Source organism: Cornus florida, unplaced genomic scaffold (genome assembly GCF_030987335.1).
Source record: "Cornus florida cultivar Cherokee Brave unplaced genomic scaffold, ASM3098733v1 CherokeeBrave_3.0.0_Hap2_Chr10, whole genome shotgun sequence".
Taxonomy (NCBI): Eukaryota; Viridiplantae; Streptophyta; class Magnoliopsida; order Cornales; family Cornaceae; genus Cornus; species Cornus florida.
Genome location: NW_026775580.1, coordinates 93,150,718 through 93,163,199, shown reverse-complemented (window position 1 = coordinate 93,163,199; position 12,482 = coordinate 93,150,718). Strand labels below are relative to the sequence as shown.

The window sequence follows — 12,482 nt, the reverse complement described above, 5'->3', positions numbered from 1 at the left end:
TGGCGTTCTAATCAAATTAACATGTAGTTGAATTCTGTGAAGATCATAATAGGACATGTATTAATTTGTGACTAATCAGGTCAGTAAGAAATGAGATATTAGTTATGAGAGAATTGTGACGAATAAGTGTGAAACAATCGCATAATTTGAAAAACCTAAACTTTGTAGGCATAAAGGGTGGAAGTAGAACAAGGACAGTTACTTCATCATTGTGGGTTGAATGCACTACAGAGGGTGAGAAATGGCGAGTCTTATATGGATAGAGACGTTTGGTAAGAGCAATTTTGCAGCATTTATAGTCTTTGATTCGTTTTTGGGGTTGGATTTGGGGGTGGGGAAAAGCGTAAATGTTTGATGGTCTGAAATGAGAAATTAGGATTTGGGGTTCATATTTTATTGAAAATTGTTGTGTTATGCGAACAACTATTTTTTTTTATTTAGTTTTTTTATGTAAATGTTTATAATGTGAGCACATGCTTCAGTTTACAATCATGTTTTCCTTTTGTCATTACTTTAGAATGAAAAAAATTTAGCTTCTTTGACCGTTTTGTACCTTAGTATCCTCAAAATCACAACAAAGGGCGTAATGGACACTGCGAAGGGATTATTGAAGAGTGAAGAGCTGTATCAGGTTCCCTCCCACCCTCTATTTTAGTTTTTTCTGCTTAATGTTGCTCGAAAAATCTTAAAATTATGCTTAACTACTTTGACAGTATATCTTGGAGACTAGTGTGTACCCCATGAACCAGAGCCTCTCAAGCAGCTGAGGGATGTTACTGCTAGCCACCCTAGGTAAGTTTTCTTCTTTCTTCATTTTTCTCCACAAGAGCGGGATTGTATTCATAGAGCTTTGTTGTCTCTTAAAGTAATACTAATTCATAACAAATTTGTAGATGAGCTCACCGGACCCGTCTCTAAGTCATCTACTATCTCTAATTTTCTCAGGTGTAATATATTATCTAAGAGTGGCAATTCGTGTCGTGTCAAGACATAGGTATACTATTAATTGGGCCGACACGAACACGAAACAATTAATATTCACATCGAGAAAGCTCAACACGAACACAACTATAACAGATGACGGTAGAAGATTCAAATATATGTAATATCAAATATTACATATATATATATATATACACACGCGCACACACACACACCAATTAAATTCCATTTTTGAATATTTTTTATTTTTTAAATGTTTTAATTACCATGGCAAGAAACTGTTACACTCAATTATTTATTTATTTTAATTTTTTAATCTTTAACAGAATTTGAACCTAGAATGTGGTGGAAGGTAGGCAATGAATTGAGGCCAAATTTGTTTAAAGGAGCAGCCCACCGGTGGCGCCTATGCCGGAGATGAAGCCCAACCCTCGTACAATGTTCTTAGAATTGGGTCGGCCTCTTCAAAGTTCAACCCATTTACATGGAACACTCTCTTTATCTCTCTGCTCTCCACCGATCAGAAGAAACTCAGAATTCGTCGTTAGAGATAGATATATATAGAGAGAGAGGGGTTTAAGAGATGATTTGTGGTTAGAGAGAGAAATTGTGGCAGATTTGAAGTGTTCCACATGCCAAGGTAGGCAGCTCTCAATCACTAATTTTACTTTTCAGTATAATCGATCACTATATATATTCAATTTTTAGATTTACACTCATGTACTATATATATATATATATATATATTATAGAGAGAGAAAGAGAGAGGAGATGTCTCACAGGTCCACGGTATACCCCGCCTCATAGGGTCAATTATGAAATGAATTGATCTGATAGAAAATTCCCACAAGAAATCTCATCATCACTTTCACGTAATTAATTATTATATCCCACAAGAAACCTCATCACTAAACGTCGTCACTTTCTGTTTAGGTAGTGTTTGGGGGACCATTCCCGAATCTAGAAGTCACAAAGACCTTTTCACTTAAATCTGTAACATAGTTAAGTTTTGCCACTTCAAACCATGAATATTGCCAAATTAGGACTCAAACTATTTTTGTTTGGTACGGTGGAATAGAATAAAAGAAACCGGAATAGAATGATTTTTTTTTTCATTCTCGTATTTGGTGTTAATTTTAAAGTTGAAATTATCATTTCCCACTATTCTTGAAAAATGATCATTCCATCAAATCATTCCACCTTTAAACAAAATGAATGATCATTCTTATTCCATTCCTACTTTCATTCCCATTCCATTCCACTACACCAAACTAGCCATAACTCTCAAGTTTTGCCACTTCAAAGTTCAAACCACGAATATTGCTAAATTAGGGCCTGAAACTGTTTTTATTTCATTTCTTTTTATTTTTATTTTTTCAAATCGGTAAAAGATATAAATAAATGGCAAAAACAATGTTTGGTATTTGTTTGTTTATTTTTGTACACTACAACATTCGCATAAAAAAAAAGGCTCAAATCTAAAAAAGAAAAAAAAGAAAATACATTATCATATAAAACTAAAAACACAAAACATAAATAGATGCCAAACCAGTCTTACATTTCACTTATTAGTACGAGATTTGTTGAATGATTTAAATATTAAAGTTACACACTCGACAATACCTTGTGCTTTAACAAAAAAAGGTCACACGGAAGGAAACAGATTTATATCGTTATTAAAGAATTAGACCATTGAAATAGGGATGAAATTACACTGATGAGTCTTCATATGAAGAAAGGAAGTTATTGAAGAATTAGACCATCGGAATATGGATGAAATTACACTGGTGAGTCTTCATATGAAGAAAGGAAATTGTTGATTATACACCAATTGGTCTTGATCATCAATAAAAAAAATCAGTTGAATGATAGATGATATTAAAATATGAATTTACTATCATGAAATAATTGGGTAATATAATGGAAGCTATACTAATTGTGGTTGAAGAAATAACTCAAGTGAGTGGTGTTCATCCAGGGCTTTTTGCCAGCAGCTTAAAGCAAAACCAATATAGTTTTGATCCAGTTCTTTAACTCCAGAACACCAAAGGTAAATCTTATACCATTTTCTTTTCCCCGTGATATATACATATACGTACACACATCACAAACACATATGCATATACATTTGTAGTTGTCTTGTCCTTGGCTTTGACTATTTGCGTTTGTATTATTAACTACGAGCTTCTTTGTTGGAGAAACATTTCAATTCAGGAAAGAAAATAGTGATACAGACTTGTCATGGAGATAACCTCCACATTAAAATCATAGCGAACTAAATTAAATAAAATCCAAGAATTTGTATTGATATATTTTGATTCTATTATTAGATGCGCCTTCTAAAGCATGTTTGAATTTGCAAATTCGAAAATGATTTCCGGTAAGTTGTTTTAAAATAGCTGCATATACTAGCTCCTTTTTACGCTTGTCAGAATTCTTGTACGGAGAGCAATGGAACACACTCCAAAGGAAGCAATTAAGCCTAACCCCGTATTGTTGCAAAGCGAGGACTTATATGAGGTACTGTTCTGTGTCCATTATCTAGATATACATTTTCCTCATGCTTACGAATGCTTTTTGAATATTTATTTTGGTATCATTATTAATTTTTGTAATCTAATCTTCCACTTATGGCATAGCAGTATATATTGGAGACCAGTGTGCACCCGCGAGAGCCAAAGCCTCTCAAGGACCTGAGGGATGCTAGTGCGACCCACCCTTTGTAATTATTCTTCTTTCTAACTTCAATTCACTCAATTGCTTCACCAACATAGGCATGTATTTCCCTTAATATTCCGTCTGACAAAAATCATTTAGTGGTGGTTATTTGGAACTCCAAAGAGAATAAAATGATCCCAATTTATATATTTTTTTTAGAATTATTGAGAAAATTTGGGAGAGAAGAAAAATCGGAGGTCATTCTTTGCAATTATGAAAAACTGCATATTGCTTAACAAGTTTTACACACACAAGTATAAATCTAACTGCTGCACGCATTTCACATGAAATGAATAATATGTGCTTTATAATATATTAAGGTTCAAATTTTTGCATCTGGTTATTGCTTAACAAATTTTACACAACACACGCAAATATAAATCTAAATGCCGCATTTCACTTGAGATGAAGATAATATGTGCTTTATAATAAATTAAGGTTCAAATGATGATTGAAAATAGATGCAGAAACCACAATCCCGGTCATTTGGCGTCATATATACATGAATTGTGAAGACTGGACTATATATATATATATATATATATATATATATGTATGTATGCAAATTTTTGCATCTGGTTTAATAACTTTACCTTCGTTTAAATATTGTTCAGGGCCTTCTTTGGTACTTCACCAGATGCAGCTCAGTTTATGGCCATGCTTTTGAAGTTGGTGAATGCCAAAAAGACCATTGAAATTGGTGTTTTTACTGGATACTCACTTCTCACTACTGCACTGAACATTCCTGATGATGGCAAGGTTCTCACTGCCAAACATCCATCTCTAATCTGTTGACTAATACGTACATTCATATATATATATATATGTGTGTATGTGTGTGTGTGTGTGTCTGTCTGTCTTATGCATCATTCATCGTTTCGACATGCATTTTTTTATTATAGCTATAGACATGAACCGAAAATCATATGAGATAGGGTTGCCGACTATTCAAGAGGCTGGTGTTGAGCACAAAATCTACTTCATCGAGTCTAAAGCTCTACCATATCTTGATAAACTCTTAGAAAATATAAGTATTAAATCTTCTAAGCTTCGCTTTGATGGTAGAGATTAGACTATGGAATTAGGATCCTATCACCAAATTGTGCATAGTCGAAATTACACACGAGATGTGGTCCCCAACAGACAGAGAGGACCCCAGCTCATTGTGATAGGGGAAAGGTGTGGTCCCCACAAACGGAGAGGATCCACTTCACTTTCATGGTAGAGGTTAGACTATTGAATTAGGATCCTATTAGGAAGTTGTGCATAGGGAAAAAGGTGCAGATTACTGACATAAGCAGGGATGGACCCAGAAATTTGGGGGTTCCAATAATGAAATCTTTTAGTAATTTCAGGGGGTCAATAGTAATATTTTAGGGGTATATAACTGAAAAAGAGCAAATTAGTATGGTATATTAGTAATAAAAAAATAAATTCAGGGGGGCCTACCCCCTCCATTTTGGTCCGGGACCCTACTTCACCTTGGAAATGATCTCTATCCTCTCCGATGAGGAACAATGTACTTGCCAGGATTCAAATTCTTATTGTTTAATTAATTTTTTGTAGCAAGAGAACGAAGGGAGCTTTGACTTTGCATTTGTGGATGCCGATAAGGATAATTACTGGAATTACCACTAGAGGCTGATGAAACTCTGCAAGATTGGTGCAATAATCATCTACGACAATACTTTGTGGGGTGGAATGGTTGCTTGGGCTGAAGAGTCTGTACCGGAGGCCAAGAGAAAGTTAAGGTTGAGTACGATCAAGTTCAATCAATCCATAACTGCAGACCCTCGCGTTGAAGTCTCTCTTGCTCCTTTGGGTGATGGTGTCATGATTTGCAGGCGCATAGCTTGATGCCAATCTCAGAAGTGGCAGCCATTGTCAACACCACACCACACCACGTTGGTGAACATGTAGCCCAGCCGAAAGTCCAGTTGTTTTGAAAATTGACTGGGACTCCTAGACTACTTCTTGTGTATCTACCATGGTTATGTATAACATTGTATTTTGTGTCTTTTAAGTTGTGTTTAATTTAATTTAATATCGTTAAGGAAAAACTCCAGTGCGGCACGAAGCCGCTGACAAAAACCAATAAAACTTCTTCAGCGGAATTGTGTTACTGCTCACTATCTTTCCTTCACCAGATGGGGCTGGGCTTCTTCTACACCTGCATCTTCCTCTCTTATTCCTCCTCCTTTCTTGCCATTTCTGGAAAAAAAAAAAAAAAAAAAAAAAGGATGGGTTGAGGAGGATGACTCCGAAGGAAAGTGCTGTCTTTGTGATTTTAGGGTATGTTTGGCTGTTTGGAATTGGAGTATGAGAATTGGAATTGGTAAAATTAAAGAAAAGTAATTCACAAAATTAAACTAATGATTTGATTTTTAAAAAATTACCTAAATACCCTTGGTTGAAACCCTGTAGTCAATAATAATGATAGTATGAGTAAATGTGTCTTCTAAATCATGCTTGAAATTGCAAAATCAAACGTATTACTGATAAGTTGTTTTGAAATAGCTGCATATGTTGGCTCTTTTACGCACCTGTCAGAATTATTGCACATCAGAGAGCAATGGAACACACTTAATTATGAAAAATGGCATGTATCTCTAACAAATTTTAAAATACACACGCACACTTAAATATAGATCTAAATGCTGCATAATAATATGTAGTACTTTGTAATAAATAAATTAAGGTTCAGAGTAAGATGCAGAAATTGAATTCGTATATTTGAATTATGTTGGGATTTGAATTCTATAATGATATTATCTTCATACATTCAATGAGAATTTACCTTTTCTATTTTTTTCTCTTTACCGTGAAGGAATTTTTTTTTTTCACAGTGCGCAAAATATTGTCAAATCATTAACTGCGTCATTGGTCACCAACTTGGAATTATTTTTATAATACAATAATTTAAGATAGATCGCATTTTCTCCGGTGAATTATTTTTGACTTTGTATTTGTGGATGCAGATAACCATAATTACTGGAATTACCATGAGAGGGGCTCGTGAAACTTTGTAAGATTGGTGCAATAATTATCTATGACAATAGACTGTGGGGGTGGCCTGAAGGGTCTGTGCAAGAGGCCAAGAAAAAGTTGAGGCAGACTATGTTTTGCAGATATGAGATTGGAATAGGTGAAATTAAAGAAAAATAATTAAAAAAATCAATTTAAAATTTTCTTTAATTTCAATTTCATACTGCTAAACATAGTCTGAGTTCATTTAATCTTTTACCTGCAAACTCTCTTGCATTATTGGGGTGATGGACCATGATTTGCAGGCGCATCAATTGGTTGCCTGATGCAATGTCAGAAGTGCCGACCACTTGGATGACAATGTGGGGGACTGATAAAAAAAAATGGATATGTATATATGAATTGAGTGTTTGTCATACATAACAACTTAAGTTTTTAAATTAAATTGTAAAATATTCGTATGTTATGATTAGTATCAAAGTCAAATTTAATTCTTAACTCCGTGCCACGCTAAAATGTTATTTGTCCCCTAGTCAGATCCGATTACACATTGTGTTTTTACGATGAACAATTATACAGTGGACTTAATAGGGTAGATGTTTTCAAACCAATTAAAAGACATTAATGCATGTGATAGATGTATTTAATTTAATTTGAGAGGTTAGTTTATTTCACTGACTTAAATATCTTTTTTCTATCACGATTATGTGTTTTTTACTACACGCCACTAGCATCAACCTATGTCTCGTGGTTGAGTTTTACTACTTTGAATGTGAAAGGTCAAAAATATCCTTATATTATTATAATATATTATATTACATTTTATAAAATAGAACATTTAACATGGTATAAAATTTGATTAGCAAACCTTTCGAAAACAAAAATGTTAGAAGTGTCGATGAGCGAGCCAAATCTTGAAGGGCCGGTAAAAATAAAGTTAATGTAATTTATCTAAAAACAAAATTACATCAAAACTAACCTTTACTCGAAGCAAGATTTCAATTTCGCATGTTTGTTTATCCGAATTTTCGTGCTTACGAAATTAGGTAATTATGATGGACTGTAGAAATTTTCATTAAGCCATTGAGAAATTAGATTGAAACAGCCACTCAAGAAATAAATCTCCACCTAACTGTCAGCTCTGAATCAACTAATTAGCTTATAACATTCTCGGATCAAGTCTTAAAATAATTGCTTGAAACCTTGCAAAATGCTACCTAGACAGAGCCGGCCTCTCTACCAATCCAACTATTGTCCCAACAGTCAACTTCATAAGCTTTAGGTTCGTAATATTATTATACTATTACAAGCTTTAGATTCAGAGTATTATTATATACTATTATAAGCATTAGATTCATGGAATTGGCAGGCTATATCTGCAGTCCTCTCTGTTTCTTCTTGAATGAACTGAACTAAATCAATCAGTTGCTTAAAGTGGTTGCTCTCTAAAGCAATGGAACACATTGGGCAGACCGACAAAAGAGCTAAAATGGGGCTCTTACAGTCTGATGAGTTATACAAGGCACTCTCTCTCTTTATCTCCTGATCACATCCTGTACATTTTTTACTGTTTCTATTGTTATATATATATATATAGTTTTCTTGATTTACATCATTACATGTATATTGATATCATATGCACCTTGACGCAAGTATATAGCTTAGGCTTTTTCATAGAAATTCTTACCTACCGCCAAAAAGAAAAGGTAAATAGAAAAAAGTGTCTTAATTATGTTGCATATTTTATTTGATTTTACACTGTATGAGGCCTTAGTTAATTAGATGATATTGATTTGATCTTGTAATAATTTGTGACAGTATATACTGGAGGGCAGTGTGTTCCCAAGAGAAGCAGAGCCTCTCAAGGAGCTACGGGAAGTTACGGCGCGACAGCCGCTGTAAAATTCTTCTTTGTCTTTGCTCTCAATTTTCTCATCAACCTCTGTAGATCACTCATCTTTTATTTATTTATTTTATTTTATTTTATTTTTTCATTTACTGTCAGATCAACTAGGTGTTTTGGAAAACACATGGATTGGAAATATTTCTATGTTGATTGTCATAGCGCCTATCTGATTGTCAAAATAGTACACTGATTTTAATCCTAATCTGAATTCCATCCAATACACTGATTTTAATCCTAATCTGAATTCCATCCAATCCTAATCCAAGCTAAATATGATATGCATAGGGACATTTAATACGATAATCCGGTAGTTTAATAAATCAGATATGAATTTAATTGATCTGATCCGAATCCGATTCGTTAGGTTTGGGTTGAGGTGCCAGTAACCCGAACTCTAATTCTAGTTTTATATATAATATTCAAATTATGATAAGCTGAAAAGCTTTTCTTTTTAACTTCTTTTACTTAAATCTTAATTTCTAAACAGTTGTTTGTAATTTTTAAAAAAATTGCAATAAGTTTTTAAAACCTTTTGAGCTTAGGAGTAATTTAATTTGAGACTAACTTAAGATTGCATTAAATTTTTAGTGTAGATTGATCATATGATTCATATGGGTAATTTGAATAATCCCGGCTTTCTATCTTGAAATTTAAGCCTGAGTTCGGAATACGAGTTTTAAAATAGAAGGATGTGTTGGGCTCTGGTTAATTAAGTAGTTACGATTGAAGGTCAAGTACACCTCCAAAACGCCCGAGTTGCATGCAGCCCAAACTATCGTAGTAAGTAAAACAATTTTAACGTAGAGAAATGCTATTAAGAGAGCACTCGATCTCATAGCAAGAGCCAAAAATTCAATGGTTAAATATTTAATCATGGATTGAAATATTTATTAAATGATTCATTTGCTTTTTTATAGATCTCAAGAAATATTTTTAATTTAGTGCTTAAATACAAAAAACTTATGTTTATTATATTATGAGTGAGCTCTATTGATAACATTACTCTTTTTAACTTAGTAGATTTTTTTTCATACAAAACTATAAACATTTAAAGCTATGCAAAACTATAAAAAAAGATAAGAGAGAGAAAAACAAGAAAAGGAAGAAAGAGAAAACTCTTCATCATTCTCTAAACTTGCCACCCACAGCATAATAAATTCGGCGTGTTGTAATTAGTTGTTCGGTGGGTAGTTTCACGACGTTTTGTTGTTATTTTGCCAGATCTACTCCTGCTTGGCTGGTTTTTTGGCTCGATGGGGTGGACATGTTGTTTTGGCAGCTTTTGTAGATGTTGTAAAGTTGTTTTTATTGCCGGGATAAAAAATAATAATAATAAAAAAAATAAAAAAAATAAAATAAAATTAGAGAGATAAAAAGAGAGCTATGGGTTTGACGAGAGCCTCAAAGATAGATAAGTCAATATTGTGGTGATTTTGGGAGGTCAAATGTATTAAGGTTTTGTCAAAAATTTATTGGGGGCTTTACAAGGATTTTGACAAAAAAAATTGGACAATATTGTAATAATAATAATAATAATAAATAGGTTTCAATTTTTTTTTTTTTTTTTTGGGGGAATTTCAAGCAAATTTATAAAAATAAAATATAGTAGAGTGGGCCTCAGCTTGGGCTGAAGAAAGGGCCATTAGCCCAATAGTTACAACTAGGACTGAGTCCGTACTGTTACAAAGGCATAAGAATGAAGCTCGTAACCGAAATAAGCTCTCTGCAATGGTTTCAAGTTGAGTGCTTTGGAAAACAAAATTTAATAATTGCATTTTGGATCTCTTGTCAAATGCAACGGCTCTCAATCACAAATTTGGATACTCTCTTGTGGACGGTCCAGTGCACAAAGATGGTGAAGATCACCGCGTTAATCCTATCTGCAGAATTGACCTCATCCCATCCGATGTAGTGATGATTCTCACCTTTCCTAATGCACTAAACTAAATTGAAGCGTGGTTTATTTCCTGTTGCCTGGCATAAAGAAGATAACTCACCATGCATGTTATTGTCCAGGAACTTCTTGATGACTGCACCGGATGCAGGTCAGTTTATGGCCTTGATCTTGAAGACACTGAATGCGAAAAAGACGATTGAAATTGGAGTTTACACTGGATACTCTCTTCTCCTGACTGCTCTTTCAATTCCTGAAGATGGAAAGGTTTGCTTCATTTTATCACCAATCAATCTTAAATACTCACATATATATAGTCAGTCCACTCAACTATATATTTATGACTTTATACAATACTGCAGGTTTTAGCCTTGGATATAAATAGGAAAACATATGAGATTGGGTTGCCATATATTCAAAAAGCTGGTGTTGAACACAAAATTGACTTCATTCAGTCCCAAGCTCTTCCGGTTCTTGATAAACTTTTAGAAGATGTAAGTGTGTGTGTGTGTATTGTGGAGAGTAATGTTGAAGGTTATTAAGGGTTGTTGAGTTGGAATATTATTGACATTATGCTGGGTTTTTGTGACAGAAAGAGAATGAAGGGGGTTTCGACTTTGCTTTTGTGGACGCAGACAGGGAAAATATCCTGCATTACCATGAGAGGCTAATGAAATTGTTGAAGATAGGGGGGATAGTGATCTATGACAACACTCTCTGGGGAGGTACAGTGGCTATGCCTGACCCATCGTCGGCTCCAGAGGCCAGGAAACCGGACTGGCACCTCGCGGTTGAGTTCAACAAAGCATTGGCAGCTGATCTTCGCGTTCAAATAGCGCAGGCTCCATTGGGCGATGGGATCACCATCTGCAGGCGTCTCTGCTAAACTCATTTCCACTTGTTCCTGAGTGTGTGTGTGTGTGTGTGTGTGTGTGTGAAGAATAAAACCTCAACCTCCATTAGGAGTTTTTTAGATAAAATTATGTTTTGTCAATGTCAAAAACTTAAAAATGCTGCTTGGAAAAGGGATTGCAGGGTTGGTTTATTCCTTGGGCAGGGGTACGATAGGGACAAAATATAGTGGCCTTGTGTGCATTTGCTTAATCTTTCAAAAAAATTATGTACTCGCAGGCTCGGCTAGACTTGGGCCTGATAGTGTGTGTAATCATTTGAATTTGTGTTTAACTGTGTGTTTATTAAGTGATAAGAGAATGTGTTATGGCATCCATGTAATGCTTTACAGTTTACAAATATAATTTGACACAATGCTTACCAAAAGAGTTGTGAAGGAAAGGGGTAATACTTTACATGAGCTTTTGACCTCATGTGCTGAAAATTTTGTCCCTAACACGTGATGCTCAAATCAAAATCCTTGTACTTTATGATGTATTGAAAAAGGATGAAATCAATCAAATAGTGAACTCCAAGCTAACGCGTTGATCTAGTTTTTCCATTGGAGAAAATTTTGCTCACCGTACAATTTTCCTCATTTGAACCAACACAAATGCATCATTACTGTGATTTTCATTATTCAGTGTGAAAGACTAAAATAATGCCCATTTCCTGTATCTATGTATATATTTAAATGTGCTATAATTTTAGGATAAAAAATGATATACATCATGAAAACGTTTCAACTACTAACACCTAATAGTGGATTCCAAACATTCCAAACATTTCAAAAGGATGAAATCAATCAAATAATGAATTCCAAACTAACGGATTGATGTAACTTTTCCACCCGTATAATTTTCCTCTTTTGAAATGCAACTTTACTGTGATTTTCATTGTTCAATGCAAAGGACTAAAATAATGCCCATTTCATGTATCTAGGTATATATTTAAATGTGTTACAATTTTAAAATGAAAAATGACAAAAATCATGAACCCTATTGAATGGTTGTATTACTTTTTGTGATTGAAAAATTGTGCTGGACCCTTACACCCTCTTTCTACCCTTTAATCACCATCACCTAACATTCTTGAAAAATTAGAAATTAAAAATAATGGTGTCTCGGCACTACAGCCTCTTCCTTC

General features: G+C 34.1%; 1 protein-coding gene and 1 pseudogene across 1 annotated transcript; both read left to right on the top strand.

Annotated features, from left to right (window-relative positions):
- The first annotated feature begins 249 nt into the window (after positions 1-249).
- Positions 250-5,553, top strand: LOC132279110 (probable caffeoyl-CoA O-methyltransferase At4g26220; annotated as a pseudogene).
- A 2,545-nt stretch (positions 5,554-8,098) lies between these two features.
- Positions 8,099-11,331, top strand: LOC132278139 (probable caffeoyl-CoA O-methyltransferase At4g26220). Its single transcript, XM_059779954.1, has 5 exons — positions 8,099-8,167; positions 8,464-8,543; positions 10,568-10,712; positions 10,808-10,939; positions 11,038-11,331. Exons 1-5 carry the CDS (start codon positions 8,099-8,101, stop codon positions 11,329-11,331), a joined length of 720 nt encoding a protein of 239 aa, XP_059635937.1.
- Positions 11,332-12,482: the final 1,151 nt, after the last annotated feature.

Excerpts from the sequence above, each read along its gene's own strand:
- LOC132278139 (XM_059779954.1), top strand. The coding sequence starts at position 8,099 with ATGGAACACATTGGGCAGACCGACAAAAGAGCTAAAATGGGGCTCTTA. Across the intron at positions 10,713-10,807 it reads CAATTCCTGAAGATGGAAAG|GTTTTAGCCTTGGATATAAA; the intron begins GTTTGCTTCATT and ends ACAATACTGCAG. Across the intron at positions 10,940-11,037 it reads TTGATAAACTTTTAGAAGAT|AAAGAGAATGAAGGGGGTTT; the intron begins GTAAGTGTGTGT and ends TTTTTGTGACAG.